The following is a 21,562-nucleotide window of genomic DNA, read 5'->3' as shown; positions in this document are numbered from 1 at the left end:
GCATGATGCATGCAGCCGTTCCTCCAGTCCTGCTCACATCCATAGCACAGCCAGGCCCAGAGGAAAGGGGAGAGACAGGCACCAAGGTGAGGAAGAGCACCAGAAGCAGCACTAATTCCCATTTACCTCCAGTGCGCCCCTGTCCCACATGCACGGCTGGCTGCAGACTGTTCTCCTTTGACAGCAAATGTGGCAAATGATGGAAGATGGTGGGAAGGTGCAGCACATTCTTGTTGGTGATATTCCACAGTTTTAACTTGGTTTCGTCTTAAAAAGGAAAAGGGAATCAATTGCAAGGCACGGCAGGGAGGAAGAGACTGCAAGGCAAAAAAGCCTTTTTAGAGCAGCCTGGCCGCCCGAGACTGCTGCTGGGTTACAACAAAAAAATCAGGCCAACCTTTAACATGCCACTACAAACCCAATTAAAGTTCAGCAGGAGCCATGAGGGCCTCAAAGAAGTCCCAAAATATTTGGGAAGGAGCGGGGAGAATGAAGATCAAATGAAGGTCAAATCAGATCTTTCTGTTGAGATCCAATTTTCTTCAACTGAGCAACTTAAAAAAACAAAAAGAACAAACAGATTGGCAAGGGGTGCTCAGCCAGCCTACCTCCTTCCTCCCCCCTCTCCTCGGGTGCCCACCTTCCATATGGATTCTCAGAGCCATAGGAAACGGCACGTACGGCTTGCAAGAAAACAATCCCAACCTTGTAAGCAAGCAAAGAGATTGGCAAATATCTTTGGCAGAGGCAAATCTCAATGTTTAATGATGCATATGGACCTCTAATTAGAGAGATGCTTAAGAGTTCCCAAGTCCATAATTTGCTCACGCTGGGGGGGGGGGGGGGGAAGGGAGAGGAGCAGGTCCTGTCTGCAGCCCTGCACGCACGCACACACACACCTCTCTACCTCCTCATTAGCAACCGCTTCAAAACAGCCTCAGCTCCTCAACTCCTCTGTTTATTCACCAGATAAGCTGCTCCAGGTCCGGTTTATATCCCGCAGGGCCTGCTTCTCCGAGATCGCCCTCTTGATCTCCTCCAGCACCAGGTTGAGCTCCTTGGAGCGCTTCAGGCTCTCCTGCTCGGCTGCGTGGAGTCGGTCGCGGAGGGCGAGGAACTCCCGCTGGTAAATGTCCACAACGTCCCCTGTGGATGGAGAAGAGAGAGAAGCTTTGTCCTCTGCACTCTGAAGGATTTCAAGCCTGGCTCAGGAGCAGTGTGACCAGCAGGACAAGGGAGGTTATTCTGCCCCTGTGCTCAGCACTGCTCAGGCCACACCTTGAGTGCTGTGCCCAGTTCTGGGCTCCTCAATTCAAGAGAGATGTTGAGGTGCTGGAACATGTTCACAGGAGGGCACCAAAGCTGGTGAGGGGCCTGGAGCACAGCCCTGTGAGGAGAGGCTGAGGGAGCTGGGGGTGTGCAGCCTGCAGAAGAGGAGGCTCAGGGCAGAGCTCATTGCTGTCTGCAACTACCTGAAGGGAGGCTGTAGCCAGGTGGGGGTTGGGCTCTGCTGCCAGGCAAGCAGCAACAGAACAAGGAGACACAGTCTCAAGTTGTGCCAGGGGAGGTCTAGGCTGGATGTTAGGAGGAAGTTGTTGGCAGAGAGAGTGATTGGCATTGGAATGGGCTGCCCAGGGAGGTGGTGGAGTCACTGCCCCTGGAGGTGTTGAAGCAAAGCCTGGCTGGGGCACTTAGTGCCATGGTCTGGTTGACTGGATGGGGCTGGGTGCTAGGTTGGACATCGCCGTGGTGCAAAGCATCTTTTGGCTGACCCCCGACTGATGGAAACTTAGATGCTGGCAAGGGGGATGCAGTGAGATAAGGGTGGGGACAGCATCTCCTCCAGCATTGGAAGAGAGTCTCAAATGCCAGGAATCAAAAGGGATTTGGGGAATCTAACCTGGCTGAAACACAGCAGGATAAAGAACATCAAATGGCAGGAGCTGCCTGGATGCTTATATAAATCCAAGTGTTTGGACACACCACTGAAGGCTGCATCATAAGTGTAATAAATAAGTAAATAAAAGAATACATACTTCTTTTTTTCATATATATATATATAGTTATATATAGGGTATTAGAGCATTTTATTTTGAAACAACATCTTATCAACATCTCCTTTTGAAGCAATAAAACCATCAAGAGCCTTCAGCCAGAACTAACTGTACAACAGCTGGGAGTGGAATCAGTTAGCCATTAATGAACATTCCTGGGCCCTTTTTTTTTGACTTCATAATGAATGAAAAGCACTCATTATAAAATATATGATAATGTACTATAAAAATACACTTTTCTCTGTGGTCACTCATGTGTTTTCAGTGAGGCTCACAGGAATACACCCAAACAAGGTAGAGCTACAGAGCAGTAGACACTTAGAGTCTAAACACAGCCAGGAAAGCTAATGACCAAAAAACCTGCAGTGGGCTAAATATACATCAGTCAATGGAAAAAGAGACACTGACTGCATCCATAACTTCTATTTTGGGGTCCATAAGGAAAAAGAACTACAAAGATCAGACATATCCAGTTCCAAGGCACAGAGTTTCCAAGACAACAGTGTTTCCCAGTCCACCTCCCAGTGGTGCCTTTGCCTAGGAAAAGTTTTCCCCGTGGGACCTCTCCCCCCCAAACCTTCTCTGAGATTCACTGCTTCAACACGAGGCCTCTCCCAAGGCAGTCTGGCTGCTGTTAACCTTCCAGCGTTGTTTTCAAAGGCACTAGCCCAGGGGGAGGGAGCAGAGGGAGGCACCCATTTGATGCCTCTGTCCGTCTAACAACGCAGCTGAGGGACAGGCAGAAGCCAGAGCAGTCCTTCCTCCTTCCCGGGGGGTGCCGCTGGCTCTGCCATCCAGAGAGCGCCTGAGCACTTGCAGAGAGCCAGGCTGGCCCCCAGCTGTGGGACCTGCCACGGGAACTCACTCGAGTTCACAGCACCTCAGAACATTAGGGACTGAAAGTGACCTGAAAAGATCCAGTCCTTGCCACTGCACAGTCACCGATACCGGGTCACACAGGAACGTGTCCAGGTGGGGCTTGGATATGTCCAGAGAGGGAGAGTGCACAAGCCCCCTGGGCAGCCTGTTCCAGTGTTCTGACACTCTCACAGGGACAAAAATCCTTCTTGTGTTTCCATGAAACTTCCTATGCCTCAGCTTCCACCACTGCCCCTTGTCCTGTCGCTGGGCATCACTCAGCAGAGCCTGGCTCCAGCCTCCTGGCACTCACCCTGCACATGTTTACAGACATGGCTGAGGTCACCTCTCAGTCTCCTCTCCAAGCTAAAGAGTGCCAGTCCCTCAGCCTCTCCTCCTAAGGAAGATGTTCTACTCTCTTCAGCAACTTTGTGGCTCTGTGCTGGACTCTTCCAAGCAGTTCCCTGAGGTCCTTCTCTAACTGAGGGGCCCAGTACTGGGCACAATATTCCAGCTGCAGCCTCAGCAGGCTTTAAATTGCCTCCACGGTGAGCTAGACCTCTGCCTGCTGGTGTATGTCTGACCTGAGAATACACCTTTCAAGTTCCCAGGGCTCCAGATTATAGGCTTTCCTACTTGTACCTTTTCCTGGCTACATCTGTGAACACCAGCAAGGAACCAACCTCACTTTCTGTCTTTGCACAACACGATGGCAGGAAGGTGCTTGTGCAAGGCTGGGAGCATTTGGCTCTGGGCATAGCAGGGGCTTACGATCCCATGGCTGCTCTCAAAGCCAACTCACAGCTGAAGGCTGCCATTAGATCTTGTGCTGCAATACCTGGAGCAGAGTAAAGGCAGGCTTTACACTTAATGGCTTTTTCCAGGGCACTGCACTTCGTTTGTGCAGATTGAGAAGGGAAATGTCACTGATTATTCAGTCACTAATGACCTGCCCACCAAAGCCAAGAGCTGTACTTTTCATTAGGCTGCAACGGTGATGTGCAGTCAACCATTTGCTGCTTTCCTGGCTAATGGTTGGAAGTGAAATTGTGTTTGTTTCCAGTGCTCTTGTTGTCCTCGTAGGCTTTCCATCCCTTAATTAAAGTTTCATGAAACTTCAAAGCTGATCGATTGTGACCAGTTCCAGTGACAGCTGGGAGGGTCCCAGGCAAAACCCAGGACTGGAGTACAGTTTGCCATGGATCTCCACTAATGCCACTTTGCACTTGCTGCTCTGCACTGGCACGTGGGTGCAGAGCTGTCCTCCTGTGCTAGTTTGAGCCTAGCTAGAATGTTTGGGTGAGAAGAAGGAGATTATAGGCTGTGGAAGGAAAACAAGGCTGATGCCTACCTCACTCACAGGCTTGCTGAGATACATAAAACCAAAAATCCAAACGTAGATAGGGGAGTTCTGCTACTTCTGCTGGGGAACTGGCTGAGCTGCATCTCTCTCTAGCCTCTTTGACTAATCCACTTTGCTTCCTAAGCCCCTGGCTGAACCTCCACTCTTCCCTGGGACTGGGGTAAGGTTGAGAGGGGTAGGGGGAAGGTGAAGGGGCAGTTGAGAGCCCCTCCTGGGGACTCAAGTTTCTGGGAGGGGAGTTGTGTTTCTGTATTACCTTTTACGTTGTATATTTCTGTATTTAACTGTACACACTGCAACTATCTGCTTGTATACTGTCCTAAGCTGTAAATATAAGCTTCATTCAGTTTCCAGGGCCGGCTGAGTCTAGTCTGGGTGACTTCCAAAGTGGAGGGAAGGAGGGGTGGGGAACACCCAAACCACCACACCTCCTCACAAAACTCTCTGCTGCCCAGCCAGGGAAGGCTCCACAAAGCCACTAAGGGCAGTGGAGGATAAGGTGGGGGAGGAGGGGAGGAAGAAACTGGCTCCCATCTCTACACAAAACTGATTTGTTGCTAATTAGGCTGAACAAATTCTTCAGCTAGTATCAGTTCAGCACAGACCCTTTACTTACCTTTGCAAGCAGCAGCACTCCCCATCTACATCTTTATTGTGTTGCCTCCCAGCAGAAGACAGCAGAGCTTTTAAAACATCTCCAAGCACTGCAGGACAAAACCTCCTAGCTATAACCATATTAAAGAAAAACAGACTCAGCTTACTTTTTCTTGAGAGGCAGCACTTTGCTTTGGACTTAAATACACTGGGTTAATAATGAAAGAAACTCAGTGCCAGGTTGATGGTCTGCGGGGCAGACGTGGGAGACCAAAAACCTCTCAGACCCGCAGTCCTTGCAGCACAGGTTGTGTGTGCCCAGCACTCCACTCCTCACCTGCCAGGTCTGCTATTTGCCCTCAGTGGTCTCTACAACAGGCTGGCTGCACAGCTCCGTGTCTGCATCCAGCGCTTTCCCACAAGCTGCCTCTCTGCAGGCCAGGGACAGCGGCGCTGGGCACAGCTGAGCACTGGCTGCCATCTGTCCATCCCTCAGCTCACCGCAGCAGTTCTCAGATCTGGGGATGCCTCCCTGGGGGATGAAGCAGCCTGTGGCAGAAGGACAGTGGCTCTAGGAAGCATCTGGCTGAGCATCACTCACTGACCAACATCTCCCCTCTCTGCTCCCTTCTGCTGCCCCAGCAGTGCCCAGCCACAGCTGCCAGGCTTCCTTTTTTTCATCTGGGGTCTGCAGATGAGATGCCTGTGCTGGGCTTGCTGAGTGACCCTGTGAACTGCCGGGGAAGCAGCAGGCAGGCACGGCTTGATCGGGCTCCGCTCCCAGCGGCTGGGAAGCAGTGGTGCAGAGCGGACGAGCACACACTGGTGGGGCTCACAGGCTGCTCCCTAGGAGTCTGACATGGGCTCTGCAGAGCTGACCTGCAGCTTCCCAAAGGGTTGTGTTTTTCTTTCATCCAAGACAGCCTCCTTTTAATAAAAAGCATTTCTCAGTGATGGAGCATTCTGTGGCTTCATTCTTAAGCGACCATTAAGTGCAAACTACGTTTGCTAGGAGAGGTGAGGGCTGGAACATCTGTGTCCACTCTGTTTATCCATTTCCAGTTTCTGAGTGAAAGCAAAATGCCTAATCTGATCCCGAACCAGCAGATGGGCACAAAATCAGATCAGTGCTGATAAAACCCCCACCTTGCAATCTGACATGGTCATCCATATAGCTAGCTCTAGGTCCAGAGTCAGGGATGCTATTGCTCTGTATCCTGCATTAGTCTTTCAAATCACACTCCAGCCTCCCAGGGAGCCTCTGGTGCATTTTAAACACGTCCATATTTCAGGACCAATTACTTTTGGTTTTGTTCTCTGCAGATAACCTCTCCCAGCAGAGCGGAGCGGTGGCCAAAGCCAAAGATTTCTCTCCAATTCAATCTTTTCAACAGCCACTGCAAAGACTTTGCTAGCTGGATTTGCTTCTCATTAGGGAGACTTTCAAGAGACTTTGTATCCAAACTCAAAACAACTCCCAGACCTCCCAACTGTTTATCTTGACAAAAATCTTGGCTTCAAGAGCACAACTGCACCTTTTAACCTGTCTGCCGCAGGAGTTCCCAGGGCCAAGCCAACTGAAGTCAAGCACAGTCCCCAGTTCACAGCACAAATGGAGCTGGAGCAGAAACTCCCTTGTCTCCACAAAACTTCTCTGCACCGACTATGCTCCTTCAGCTGATTTAAAACACCCTTTTAATTAATAACCATTCCCCCTCTAGGACTTGGCAAGGGCCTAGGGGGGCCTCCAGAGCACACCAACAAGCCCTTCCTCAGGCTACAGCATCTGCTATCCAAAACCACAGCCGGTGAAGCACGGGGAGCCAAGCTGCTGAGCCATCCCACCCCAGCTCGCCACTGTCCCCATCCCAGGCAGGCGCCCGCGCCGCCCACGCCTGGCTTTGTCCCCGGGCGTTTGCAGGCACCCCTGGAGCTAGATGGTGATTAGGGATTTAGTTTTGATGTTTAATGATTTATATAATGTTGGTATCACTCCACGCATTACGCTCTAGATTTGCCCTGATTGAATCACAGCATTCATTAGGTACTGTGCTAACAGAATTTCACCAGACTATTGAAATGGATATAAGGAGTTACCACATCCCATCAGTGAATTAAAGCCAGCTCCTGAGATGTCCAAAGGCTTAGTCCTGCTTCACGTGGAAATGTGACAGCCCAGAGATGTCAGACACTTTGCACAGGTACAGAGGAAAGGACATTGACAGTACTGTACTGCCCTTAGCTTATTTGGCTGCAGAAGGAAGAGACCAAAAATAAACCCCTCCAAAGTAGTCTCCCCCAAAAGTCCCAGGGAAGCAACTTTGCTGGGGTACATGGAATAAAACATTGTCTTAAGCAGCAGAAAGAAAAAGGGAGGATACTTCAGCATTCAAAACACACCCCAAAAGTCACTGCTATTGCCAAGCAGGATGGAGATCCAGCTGGCTTCTTCCTTCAAATCTAAAGATCTACACTTTGAGTGCTGTGTCCAGTTCTGGGCTCCTCAATTCAAGAGAGATGTTGAGGTACTGGAACATGTCCACAGGAGGGCACCAAAGCTGGTGAGGGGCCTGGAGCACAGCCCTGTGAGGAGAGGCTGAGGGAGCTGGGGGTGTGCAGCCTGCAGAAGAGGAGGCTCAGGGCAGAGCTCATTGCTGTCTTCAACTACCTGAAGGGAGGCTGTAGCCAGGTAGGGTTGGGCTCTGCTGCCAGGCACCCAGCAACAGAACAAGGGGATACAGTCCTAATGTCCAATCTAAACTTCCCCAGTCTCAGCTTGAAGCCATTCCCCCTTGTTCTATCTCTAGTTCCCTGTGAGAAGAGCCCAGCAGCAGCCTCTGCACAATGTCCCTTCATGTAGTTGTAGACAGCAATGAGGTCTCCCCTCAGCATCCTCTTCCTCACCCTAACCATCTCCAGCTCAGTCGCTCCTCATAAGATTTATTCTCCAGGCCCTTCCCCAGCTTTGTTGCCCTCCTCTGGACCCACTAAAGCACCACCCTGAGAGCAGGCAGCACCATTCTGCAGCACCAGGGTCTTTGACAGGTTACAAAATGCAGCAGCCAACCTCCATACCCAGTAAAAGATGCTGGCAGTGGTTGCACCTGAGTCAGCTACTGGGTTGGAGCATCCCACCCCAGCACTGTCAGGCTGCACCAACACAGCAGCTGGCAGAAGAGGCTTATTAGAAGTCATCTCTGAAAAAATGATCCTCAGAGCAAGCCACTGCCTTCCACTGGCTGCAGTCTGGGGGGGGTTGTGTGTGTGTGTTTTCAATATAGCCATTTAATAAGAGCCTGTGGTGTATTTACCAGCACTGCAGCCTTCCACAGCTCCGTGCAATGAAACAGAAATGCAATGCATCTCCTCGACGAGGCTCTACCCAGGGAACAGAGGTACCCTGAAGTCACCACTCTGCCTTTTGCAGCAGTAGGTTTTAATCATATTCCTGTTGCACATCTCCATGCTGGAGCTTAATGTTTCACCACATCTTAGGAGGAGAGAGGAAAATACATATCCCTGCACCTTATCATCCCAAAGCAGCAGCAACTGTTTGCAGTTGAGATCCAGCTCAGACATCCACATAGATCCCTCAACGAGAACAGAAGAGTTTGGGGGGGGGGGGTTGGGTTTGCTTGCTGGGGGTTTGTTTGTGTTTGGTTTTAACTTTTCAAGTCCTAAGCAGTAAGTTTCCAAGGATGGGGCTGAGTAGATTGCCCATCCTGAGGAGGGTGAGCCTCGACATGGATGGTGAACATTATGAATCCTCTTTCAAAAAGGAGAGCAAATTGCAGGAGTGCCTGCACCCGGACCCAAAATGCCCCCCAGGGAGCTGCAGGAGGGATGCAGGCTCCAAAGCGAGGATACAGAACCTGAGAAATTAGGAAAGCAAGCGGCGATGCTCATCACCTATGCCTAAAATGGCTTGGATCAGAGCAGAGGAAGGCAGCAGAAACTATCAGACTGCTCTCAGGTGCTTGCAGAGCAGGTTTGGGATCCCTTTCTGCAGCGCAGCTCCCTGGGTGAATCGCATTGAACCGTACAAAGAGCTCTGAGATCACTGCCAGTCCCCAGGGTCTGCGCAAACAAAAGCACTGGCGAGGATGGAAATCCCCAGCAGGTATAAACCACCATCAGCTTCTGCAGGAGGAACCAGTCCTTCTGAGTTTCCCCAGGGGCTGATCGGCTAGTTTCAAGGGATTTAACAAGAGGCAGAAATCAGCTGGCAACTCATTTTGCTGGGAAACAGCTAAGGAGGGGAAGGCAGATGAAATTAAAGAGTGAATTTTCATCACAGCTAAAGGTTAACCATGCAGAGGAAGCCGTAGGGGCTGGTATTAAAGCCACTAACAGATTTAGTGAGGAGCTGGAGAAGGAGATGGGTTTGTGAAGTAGCCACATAGAGAGCTGACAGAGAGAGAAGTTTGTCAAAGCCAGAAAAGAGGCAAATGACCAGGAGAAAGAGGCTAGAGAATGTCAAATTAACACCAAACCCGAGAGATGTAAATTAATCAGGGGGAATCAATGTATTTTCCACCTGGTTCTTAAGTAACTATACTAACTAGGAAGGACTCCAAGAGCATCAGAGTGTCTTGAGGCTGCTGTGCAGGCAGCAGCAATCCAGTGAAAGCAAAACAACCAGGGGGATGGAGGGGGAGGCAAACAATATGTTAGTTTGCTTAATGAAGAGGAGAGGAAATAATAGTGTGAAGATTATAACATTGTTAAAATGATGCTGCCTAATCCCAGAATAGTTTTCACCTCACCTAAGGAAAAAAAAAAAGAGTATTATTACAGACTTAAAAGAGGCTTCAGAAGAAGGTGATGAGAGTGATCAAAGGCCTGGGATAAAAACCCTGCTCTGTGAGGGAAGAAGAAAAAACAATAATGAGATTATCCATCTTAAGATGGGGCATAATAATAGGGCTCATGATGAAAAGCAGGTAAACCAGAGTGATGCAATGAAAATATATCACAGGCTTCCATTCACCTTGTCCCAAAATACAGCAGGAACTCACCATTCAGTGCAAGTATTAATTTGAAACTGATACAAGGAAATGTGTTGCACAAAGTCTATTATTGCTCTGGACTCGTGGCCACAGAGAAACACTGAAATGAGGAATTAAAAAGGTCATCAAAGGGCTGGGAGCTGCAGCAGGCAGAGAGGCACCACGAGATGGTGCTGAGACCAAGGTGGGGTAAATGACATGGACAGGGGCACTGAGTGCAGCCTCAGCAGGTTTGCTGATGAACCAAGCTGTGTGGTGCAGCAGACAGGCTGGAGGGCAGGGATCCATCCAGAGGGACCTGGACAGGCTGCAGAGGTGTGCACAAGCCAACCTCATGAGGTTCAACAAGACCAAGTGCAAGGTCCTGCAGCTGGGTCGGGGCAATCCCAAGCACAAATCCAGGCTGGGCAGTGAGTGCCTGGAGAGCAGCCCTGAGCAGAGGGACTTGGGGGTGCTGGTGGAGGAGAAGCTCAGCAGGAGCCAGCAGTGTGCACTTGCAGCCCAGAAAGCCAAGCAGAGTCTGGGCTGCAGCAGGAGAACTGTGGCCAGCAGGGCCAGGGAGGGGATTCTCCCTCTCTGCTCTGCTGAGACCCCACCTGGAGTACTGCATCCAGTGCTGGAGCCTCCATTCCAAGAGGGATGTGGAGATGCTGGAGTGTGTCCAGAGCAGGGCCAGGAGGATGCTCAGAGGCTGCAGCAGCTCTGCTGTGAGCACAGACTGAAAGAGTTGGGGCTGTGCAGGCTGGAGCAGAGGAGGCTCCCAGGTGACCTTCTTGTGGCCTGCCAGGATCTGAAGGGGGCTACAAAAAAGCTGGGGAGGGACATTTTAGGCTGTCAGGGAGTGACAGGACTTGGGGGAATGGAGCAGAGCTGGGGGTGGGGAGATCCAGAGTGGAGGTGAGGAGGAAGTTCTTCACTATGAGAGTGGTGAGAGGCTGGAATGGGTTGCCCAGGGAGATGGTTGAGGCCCCATGGCTGGAGGTGTTTCAGGCCAGGCTGGCTGAGGCTGTGTGCAGCCTGCTCTAGGGTAGGGTGTCCATGGGCATGGCAGGGGGGTTGGCACTGGCTGATTGTTGTGGTCCCTTCCAACCCTGACTGATTCTATGATTCTAAGTTACTGCCCTGCCAGCAGTTCCAAGCCTCATCCAGAGGGGCAGTCCTCTTTTACCCTGTTTCCTGGGAGAAAGATTCCAAATTTCAGTGTCTCTCCTCATAACCTGATGAGGACCACTGCAGCTTTCTTCTTCAAAGTGAAACTAATTCATTAGCAATCTAATTCTTTACCTGTGCAGCAGGAACATAGCTTTCCAAGCATTTTCCTCTCAAATGGAAAGCAAAGGCTTTGTTCTTAGTGTGTTTTTTAATACTCTGTATGTGATTGGGGAATAAAAACCTGCTGAAAGTGAACAACATACAGCATTGCAGAAATCATGGGTCATTAAATCTTGCCATAATTGCAGCTCTACAGGATTATTAAGTGAGGACATCACACAGGCAAACCTGGGTGAGGGGTGGAAAGACTGGGAGCTTGCACACATGGTCAGACCTGACTGAGCCAACCTCTCTGTGGTCAAAAAGAAGATGCAGTTGCCTAATGCAACATCCCTTCCATGGCATGGACAGGGAAAATGCCCTTGGATGCAACTAAAGGCAGAGGGAGCAGACTCACAGCAGGAAGTGTGTTGGGCTCCTGTGTTGAAAATGCACTGGCAGGAACTGGCAGCAGCAGCAGCATCTGCATCGTGCCGAGGTCCAACACATCACTCCTGGCACTGGCCATGCCATGCTGTGTTTTACTTGTCACCTGTGGCTGTCAGCTTCATGCTGATGGCAAACCCTCACATGCAATAAAAACCCAAGTTGGATTTGCTTGGTTCTCACCACCTGCAAACCTCCAGACTGGAGTTCTTTCTCTTTTGCCTTGTTCTGTCACTGAGTACCAAAACTAGTGAGTAAAAGCTCACGAACCAGAACAACCCTGAAGAAACAGCTGGAGCAAGCAGGAGCACAGCCCCATGGGTGCTGGCAGGACCCAGCTCTGGAGCTTTAAAGGAGAAAATCATGAAGCAAAGCTAATGCCTCACAGCTAACAGGAAATCCCCTTTTATCACAACCTAATTACGTTAATAATGAAACAGAGACCTTCTCCCACCAAGCCCCAAGGCACCCACGCAGCCCACACAGTGCCTAGAGCTAATGGCTTGCAAGTCCATCAGAAAGGAACCCCCCCTAAGAAGGGAAGCTGATCTTTGCAAAGGTCACTGTGTTAATCATCATGCCCTTTCCTAGCAGCAGCTGTCGCTAATTGCCTGTGAAGGAGCTGAAATGAAATTTGTGTTAATCCTCCTCCCAACATTGCTAAAATCCAACATCATCATCACCATCATCCCCCCCACAACACCAGGACTTTGCAGCTGATGGACAAGCTCAGTCCATCTTGAGAGAGATCACAGAAGCATGCAGGTTGGCAAAGCCCCTCAGGATCACCAAGGCCAACCTAGAACCCTGCTCTATAAGATTCACCTTAAACCATAGCCCTGAGCACCACATCCAAACCACCCTGAAACACAGCCAGGCTGGGTGACTCCACCACTTCCCTGGGCAGCTCATTCCAGTCCCTGACCACTCTCTCCATGAGTAACTTCTTCCTAATGTCCAACCTAAACTTCCCCAGTCTCAGCTTGAGGCCATTCCCCCTTGTTCTGTCTCCAGTTCCCTGTGAGCAGAGCCCAGCAGCAGCCTCTCCACAATGTCCCTTCAGGTAGTTGTAGACAGCAATGAGGTCTCCCCTCAGCATCCTCTTCCTCACACTAACCATCCCCAGCTCCCTCAGTTGCTCCTCATAAGATTTATTCTCCAGGCCCTTCCCCAGCTTTGTTGCTGTCCTCTGGACCTGCTCCAGCACCTCCACATCTCTCCTGTGTTGCAGTGCCTAACACCGAACACAATACTCAAGGTGTGGCCTCACCAAAGCTGAACACAAGGAGACAATCAGTGGCAGCAGTGGCAGGTGGAGGAAGCAATTCCACTTTACAAGTTGATGGACAACTTATGGATCATCAGCAGTAAGTGCTGGGATGTTCTGCTTCTGCACCTCCTTGGAGGGATCGACCCTGGCGCTTCCCTGTGCCGCTAAAGTTACCACCAGGCTCAGAAGAGCCGAGAGCCTGGAACAGGGGGAATCTGTTTAATCAATAACATATGCAGCTTTTGGCATGGCTGAGGCTAGGAGAGACATTTACAACAGCAAAATGAAGTATAAATCAGAAAACACATATGGAAAAGTTTGAGTGATGTACTAAGTCAGAGGGATATCAAGGAAATCACAGAAGTTCTGGCTGGAGTCCCTGGCTCTGCTGATGTTAATAGCTGGGAACTTGAGTGCAAGTCAGGTTTGCCTTCTTTTCCACAAGAGTAACTCATTTGCAATGCATGTGACTGTGCTGGAGTGAAAGGATATTTAGAGCCTTCCCTCTGCCCCACTAGCTATGTAAATTGTGCATCCTGGCTACCTGCAGATCCGCAGCAGCCAGCCGAAGACACCTTCCCTATTGTCCCAAAGCCTCACCGAACCTTACAGCTCTGCTGCTGGGGAGAGGCGGATCTGAGCATCACCACCCACTGCCGGTGGGGTGAGCTGCTCTGAATCGCATTTCTGTTTAGAAGCCTTCAATCGTTTGCAGAATGCTTAAACTAAAACGCATCCAGAGCCTTTTAAAAATTACTCAGCATTAATATTTGAAACATTCATCCCCCAGGGTGCAGGGCTGGTAACATGAGCACTTAATGGGGTACATTTCCTTCTCTCCAGAGAAAAACAAGACATTGCCATTAAAGAGCACTCTTAGACCAGCCATAAGGGTTGATGCTATCTGAGGGCTCTTGTTTCGTTTTATAGGCTGGGATAATTCCTGGGGAGAAAAAAAAACCCCATACTACTCAAAGGAGTAGGAAGACCCACTTCTCCCTTTTCTCATTCAGCAGCCAAGAACACAGGAGAGAGGGTTATCAGCTAGTGCCAACACTCCCTCCCACCAAACCACACCGGCCTGCTTTAGGCTGCAATAAAAGAGACAAGTCCTCGGTTTGTGCCCCTGCAGAGAACACCTCGCTGGAAGCACAAGCAAGATGGAGTTTCCCACTTGCCAGCAACAGCAACCTGCAGCAGTGTAAACTGTTCTCTATTCAAAACCACAGGGACTAACCCAGAGATGGGGGGGCCTTAGTCCCACACCCGACAGCAGCTCAGCTGCCAGCCCTGTGCCAGCAGCAGCAGCAGCAATATTCCAGCAGCCTGTCTCTGCTGAGAGGCACCACAGATGCGATGCCACAGCACAAGGTGGGGGTTGCAGGACATTTCAAGGGTAGAAAATAGACAGCTGGGGGAGGAGGAGGATGCTGACTGCAAGGGTGTCCTATTGCTAAGACCTTTGGTTGATTATTAAATGATGCCTGAAAGCCTCTCAACAAGCTGCTGTTGTGAAACGTTTCTGGCATCTCCTACTCACCCAGCTCCGGGCAGGGTGTCACAAGTGACTGTTGCTAATCTGAAGCCAGCTGTGCCAAAAAGTGCAGCATGCTCCCTGCCACTGTGCCCTTTTTTGGGCAGCACCAACACCCATGCTGCCCCGTGGCCCACCACAGCCATAGGCTGATCCAGCTGGAAAATAAAACCTCCCTGTTGTAGGCTTAATTTTGGGCCAGCTACCACCGAGCTGGTGCTGCAAAGGAAGCACATGGGGACTAGGATGCCCTTTGGGACAACAGCCCAAACAGAGAGCAGCACAAATGGCTTCTGAAACCACATCCCCAGAGCTTTGGCTTTCTTGCAATGGTACCTTGACCTGATGGCTTCCACACAATGCATCCAGCCTTACAGAATGCTGCTTGCCACCTCCAAAAATAGGTGTGCTCCTCTGTGTCTGGGACCACAAGACCGTGGTATTTATGCTTCATTTCACAGCTACTCCTGAAGTGCTGGCAGAGGACACTTGATGCTTGCTGCGAGCGGAGATGTGCACCTCACGCCTGCCGTTCTCCCTGCAACACACCTCTTTAAATGCATTTGGGCTCTCAGTGTTTCACACCCTGTTACCTTTACTGGTGGCATATATAAGGGAATGCTAATTGCTATGTGGGCTGCTGTGGCTCAGTTTTCCAGATTTTCCACCCAGAGGGAAGCTACGTTACAGAAAGATTCAATCTGACAAGTTTAGGTGCTGCAAGGAGAATGTGAGATGTGCAGGCTGCCTGCTGCCAGGAGAAGAGCTCCTATCTCCTCATGGCAACCCATGACCTGTGCCCAGCAGCATCAAAGCTGATGGAGAGAGTTTTCTACAACTAAACAGATGCATTTTAAGCACCAGTGCAGGACATTCATCTATCCTCACAAGAACATGCACAGGATGTTGAATTAGTTCTTCACAGAGAGAGTGATTGGCATTGGAATGGGCTGCCCAGGGAGGTGGTGGAGTCACCATCCCTGGAGGTGTTCAAGAAAAGCCTGGATGAGGCACTTAGTGCCATGGTCTGGTTGACTGGATAGGACTGGGTAATAGGTTGGACTGGATGGATCTTAGAGGTCTCTTCCAACCTGGTTGATTCTATGATTCTAGGCTGTCTGGAGACCAGCAGCATCCAGTCATAGCTCCCCCAGCAGTGTCCTGCCATCCAGAGATTGTCAATAAGCTACCCAGAGAGTTGGGTAGGTCCAACATGTTGCCCAGAGAGGTGGTAGATACCCCATCCCTGGCAACATTAAAATTCACAGTGGGCTGGGCTCTGAGCAACCTGATCTAGTTGAAGTCATCTCACTGTGGGGGGGTGGGGGGCTGACTAGATAACCTTTATAAGTCCCTTCCAAAATAAACCATTCTGATTCTGTGATCATCAGCTGCTTCTCAGGATGAAATCAATCAATCATAGAATCAAGCAGGTTGGAAGAGACCTCCAAGATCATCCAGTCCAACCTAGCACCCAGCCCTATCCCCTCAACCAGACCATGGCACTAAGTGCCTCATCCAGGCTTTTCTTGAACACCTCCAGGGACGGTGACTCCACCACCTCCCTGGGCAGCCCATTCCAATGCCAATTACTCTCTCTGCCAACAACTTCCTCCTAACATCCAGCCTAGACCTCCCCTGGCACAGCTTGAGACTGTGTCCCCTTGTTCTGTTGCTGCTTGCCTGCAATCAGTCAATCAATCAATGAATCTATCAATCAGTTTTATATTGGGACAGGAGAGTTTGCTGAGATACTCTGATCAAGGGCTCAGACATTTTGAAGCTCAGGGAGGTGTGAGGGGAAGACAAGACAGCAGATAGCTCTGGAGGAGTCACAGCTGCTGGGTGAAGGCAGAGGACATAAACAACTTTCACACAAAATGAAGCCCAAGCACAGTTGAACAAAGCCACAGCTCGTACTGAAGGAGTTAAACTGCACGAAATCACAGCAGAGGACACCAGTGGGAGTAAGAGAGTGCAGGGCCTGACCCCAGTCTCTGCAGTCTGGCTGCCCCAGGGGCGCCAGGAGGTCAAAACCCTGGGAAAATCCTACCATGGGGGAGCAAGGCTCAGTAAGGCATGGGGGGAAAAAAATCAGCTTGACTGCCCCCGATGGAAACTGTCCTTAGAACCTGCAGCACGAGCAGTCAGAGCTCAATTCAAGCCCCTGTTCCCTCTGTACAAAGAGTTTTACTGTAGTTAGACTGCAGAGCCTGAGAGGCCATTTCTGTACTCCAGGGCATCCAAACAATGCTTGGGAGATGGTCTCTCACCGACCACCCAGGCTGCCAAGCACTAAAAGCTCTCATGTGAGCACATGAAGAAATTGTTAGTGATTGGTTCAGCCTTTGGAGTACCCTTAGGAGGTGCCCATGAAGCTAAATCACCTGGGATGAGTTCCCTGTTAATAACTTACCCTGTACCCAGCCTCTCAAAGCTTCCCATGCACAGATCCTCTTCGTTACCCAGGATCACTGCTGTGCCTTGCTGTGAAAAATCTAATCCAATTTTCCTCCTCTTTAGAGATAAAACATCAAGAGAGGGCAGTCAGTCTGTCAGACACAGTAGCAGTGTGGAAGAAGTGGAGGTAGAGCTGTGCCATCATCTCCAGCAAATCCATGTCTGAAGAGGAGCAATGCAGTGAGTGAGATCCGACAGTGTCCCAGGCTGGGAGGAGTGGTTCAAGATACACAGCCTCTTTTGGGGAACTCACTCTTTGGTTTTATGGCCATGGGAAAAAACTCCAATGTATAAACTCTAAGATCATCACTTTGGATGTAGGTATTTATGACTGTGAAGATAATCCTGGAAGAGTCCCATGGCTCTGTCCAAAGCCTGGTGAGAGCAGGGACATTCTGACAGCCTTGGAAATCTGTACACTGGAAAAAATGAATGTATCAAGTTTTCCATAACAAGCCAGAGCAAGCCTTGCTAGTGCAGTGGCATCCAAGGGATTCTGCATGCCACCAGTGTGGGCTGAGTGTTTCTTAGCCCCGTGTTGGTGCAGATTGGGACGGCCCCAAGCAGAGCCACCCAGCACTCCGCACTCACTCCTTGGCGCTGTGGGGTTTGCCCTGCCACCTAACCTTGGGCACTGCCTGGAAGTGACCAAACCACTTCAAGCACCAAGCTGGTGTCAGAAGGCCACAGAGTTGCATCACTGTGCCCAGCAGGACCGGAACAATCCCCTTCTGCCAAATCACCTCTGCTATTCCCTGTAGCTTTGGCACCACTCATATGCCACCCAGCCAGTGCTCACTGGCTGCAGCTCATTCCCTGTATGTGCTTTCCCAAAGACAAGCCTGGCAGCTGTGCGTGTGTGGCACATCAGCTTTCAGGGCATGATATTCCTGCAGCCCTTCCCTAGCCCAGATTTGGAAGGTGCTGTGCAGGCAGTTGTGCAAGCACCCAGGAATGGGCAGGCTGTGAGAGCTGAGGCAGCCTTGCACACCTGCAAAGACAAATCAATTCCTTACCCCGAGACAGCAGACTATAAAAGGAAGCTATGAGAGCACATCACTGCTCATGAAGAGAAATGCACTCTGCTGCTAATGCCCATCACCTCCCTGCTGAGAGTAATGGAGATCAACAGGGAACAGACTGAGAGTTCTAAGTGTGCACTGCTTTTTGTCTGGGCTTGTGCTGGGCACACCACCTGAAATACACAACTGTTGAGCTCCTCTTTCTGCCCAACCCTCAAGCTGACATAAAGTGCCCACGGTTTTACAGTAAGTGTGATTAACCAACAGCATCAATTAGCAGTGCTGTAATGAATTCTCAGAAAACATCCCTGACTCTTCCTTTGTGTTCCACCTATACCCCAAGCTACAGCTCAACTGAAAGAGCTCCTGTGCTGGGTAACAGGTAAAAAAATCAGATCAAATGATGCTGGAGATTCTTCCCACCTCTGAAATCATAGAATCAGCCAGGTTGGAAGAGATCTGCAAGATCATCCAAGTCCAACCTAGCACCCAGCCCTGTCCAATCAACCAGACCATGGCACTGAGTGCCTCATCCAGTCTTTGCCTGAACATCTCCAGGGGCAGCGACTCCACCACCTCTCTGGGCAGCCCATTCCAATGCCAATCACTCTCTCTGCCAACAACTTCCTCCTAACATCCAGCCTAGACCTTCCCTGGCACAACTGGAGACTCTGTCCCCTTGTTCTGTTGCTGCTTGCCTGGCAGAAGACACCAACCCCACCTGGCTACAGCCTCCCTTCAGCAATGAGGTCTGCCCTGAGCCTCCTCTTCTCCAGGTTGCACACCCCCAGCTCCCTCAGCCTCTCCTCATAGGGTTTGTGTTCCAGGCCCCTCACCAGCTTCGTTGCCCTTCTCTGGACATGTTCCAGTACCTCAACATCTCTCTTGAACTGAGTGGCACACAAATATGGGTTATTTTTTGACCACCATCCTACAGAGACCAGCTGATCCTCCAGAGCTAAAGAGGAAGAGCCAGATGATCTTCCAAAGGCGAAGGGAGAGGAGGAAAGCCAGTTAAGCTTCCTGGGCAGGACAGCAATTTCTGGATAGGAGCATTTTATCTACCTTCCACTCCTTCAGCAAGGAGACGGTAGGCACACGTCCTGCTCTTCAAAGGACATCTTGTGCCTCGGAGCAGATTTGTCCCGATCTCCTTGGCTGCAGCCGCGGTGGTGTGTTCGCAACGCTGTTTCCAGATGTGTTTTGTATCCTCCTCAGTCGGGCTGCTGCCTCAAGCCAAGAGCATTATATAAACTGCAAAGCTTAATTGGATTATTTAGCCCAAATTGTTGGCCGAGAGGCGGCGGGGGCCAGGGAACCGGCCGGGCAGCCTCGGGAGGTCCTGCGCCACCACCAGCTTGGGGGAGGAAAAGGGAAAGCGCAGGAGCCAGCAAATAAAGAGCTGATAAAGCAAGAGTGGCTTCCCCACCTCCCTCGGATGTTTTCCCCTGCCTCCCATCCGTTCTGCAGAGGGAGGGTATGTTATTAGAGATGTGTTTTCCTCTTTGCACAGCAATTAGAACAAAGTAAAAGCAACAAGCACTCCGACAACACAGGCATTTGACCGGCGTTGCCTGACCTTGCAGCTCCACAGCATGGAATAACACATCCACCAACTCCAGTTTTTCCCACAATAGTATTTTCTCCCCCAAACTTTGGCTGTTGCAGCAGCTTTATTTTCCTTTTAAGGGCATAATCCTGCCTGTGGGATAACCCATCCCAGTGGATCTTCACAGATGTCACTATTAGGACAAAGTCCTAAAAAAAAAGTGTTGCAACTATTCTTGGGAAGAGATCAGGGAAGAGAAGAAAGAGAAGCTGAAGAGTTTCCAAGTGCTGTAGCTATTGGAGTGTGCCAGAATGAGCTAATTCCTCTTATTTTTAATAAAACCTAGTAGTAATGTCAGAAACTAACCTAAGTCTGTAAACTCACACTACACCCTGAGCAACTCACACCATACTTTGGGTAGGTTGCCTACTCCATTGCTTCAACAATCAGTACATGCATGCTTGAGAGCTACTTAAACCCTTGCCATGAGGCCCTGGATGACTTTTTATGGCTTCACTATGAAGAATAACTGTTAAAAAAAAAAACAGCCTGGCACCCTTCTCTGCCACTGCTGACAACATTCCCAATGCTCTCCACCAGGCAAAGTGCCATGGGTGAACTCAACAGACTAAAGCCAGCAGAACAGCAGAGAGGCAGGGATGTGCTCAGCTCTGCTCGCAACAGCTACACAAACCTTGCAAACCACACACAGCACCCAGGGATGGAAGATGCCTCTCACCTGCCCCAGCTCTGCTCCCCAAAGCACCATGCACACCACAGCTTCCTGCCCCAGCTCTGCTCCCCAAAGCACCATGCACACCACAAGTCCCTGCCCCAGCTCTGCTCCCCAAAGCACCACACACACCACAAGTCCCTGCCCCAGCTCTGGTCCCCAAAGCACCACACACACCACAAGTCCCTGCCCCAGCTCTGGTCCCCAAAGCACCACGCACACCACAACTCCCTGAATCGTGGGGCTGTGAGGCTCTGCTGCCTGCAGCTGTGGTGCAATTCGTTCTGAGCATTGCTGTGAGCAAGAAGCTGTGATTACTCTGCTGTACACAGCAATAGTAAACAGCAGCAGTGACCAAAAAGCTATTTACAGAAGGGCTCTCTGCTCCCATCCCATGATTACTAGTTATGGAAATTTGGGGGGGGGGAGGAAGGCATACAAAGAGATACCCACGGGGCACAGTGAGCCCTGCAATTTGTGCTGTGCTTGGACTGTGTAAATCAAAACCCAAGCAACGTTTACAGCACCCCAGTTGTTCCTTAAACTTTATTTTTCTTTACTGCGTGCATTCTATGCCCTCGGCAAGCTGCAGCATAAAGCTCTGCGTGTGACTGATGGGAAGCAGAAAGTTGGCACAGCCCAACTGGGCAAAGCAGCCTCCTCCTCCCCCCCCCCCCCCCCGCCCCACGCCGTTATCTGCATTAAGAGCTTCAACGAATTTGTGTAATACCCAGCATTACAGAAATGGATTTCCAAGCAGAAGAGAGCAGTTGGCAGGATTAAACAAGGAGGGGAAAAAAAGCACAGGCACATAAAAGAGAAAATCAGAGGTCTGCACACGAGCTAATGGAGCAAGCAGAAAATCACTGGGCATGCTCCCCGCGCTCGGGCAGCGCATCCTCCGCGGCAGGCAGCGATGTCTCATTAAGGGAGAAACGAACACAATCAAGATGAAGGTTCCACCTTCCCCTGGCTACATTTGAAGCGTTAAGCCGATCCAAACGCTCAGGTTACGCTTCAGAAAAAGAGCTGCTCGCAAACGAACCCAACAAACCCAAACCCCAACCTGCTGCTGGCAGCGCAGCAAAGCGAAGCGCATTGGGAAAGACAAATCCGACATTCCACAGAGGCAGGTGTGAAGATGGATCAGACTTTAGCCTAACAGCCCCTCCCAGAAGAAGCCAGAGAGTAAATTTACAGCCAAACGAATGTTGTTTCTTGTGTTGTTGTTCTGTTTTGCTTAGCCCCAGGCAGGCAGCAGGAGGAGCGAGCAGCCGCTGCCTGCACCTGACACAGCACACACCTTCCCTGCGCCGCACTGCTCTGCAAAGGCAATACGAGACCACCAGCAAAGCACTTGGAGGTTGAAGCTACACGGATGCTGCAGTTACTGTCACCACAAAATGACCATTCAGTTC

At 50.5% G+C, this 21,562-nt stretch overlaps 1 protein-coding gene across 2 annotated transcripts in view; it reads right to left on the bottom strand.

Annotated features, from left to right (window-relative positions):
* Positions 1-21,562, bottom strand: part of MGAT4B (alpha-1,3-mannosyl-glycoprotein 4-beta-N-acetylglucosaminyltransferase B) — a 58,129-nt gene that overhangs the window by 15,260 nt on the left and 21,307 nt on the right. Inside the window, exons 2-3 of one of the 2 annotated variants that reach the window (XM_064162097.1) lie at positions 967-1,146; positions 127-267 (exon numbers count right to left, since the gene is read on the bottom strand). In XM_064162097.1, coding sequence (XP_064018167.1) covers positions 127-267; positions 967-1,146 — 321 coding nt within the window. The remainder of the gene's footprint in view (positions 1-126; positions 268-966; positions 1,147-21,562) is intronic. The other variant, XM_064162098.1, reaches the window with a different exon arrangement.

Source organism: Pogoniulus pusillus, chromosome 22, assembly GCF_015220805.1.
Source record: "Pogoniulus pusillus isolate bPogPus1 chromosome 22, bPogPus1.pri, whole genome shotgun sequence".
Lineage (NCBI taxonomy): Eukaryota > Metazoa > Chordata > Aves > Piciformes > Lybiidae > Pogoniulus > Pogoniulus pusillus.
Note: the sequence above shows the minus strand (reverse complement) of the source record. Positions and strands in the feature narration are given on the sequence as shown.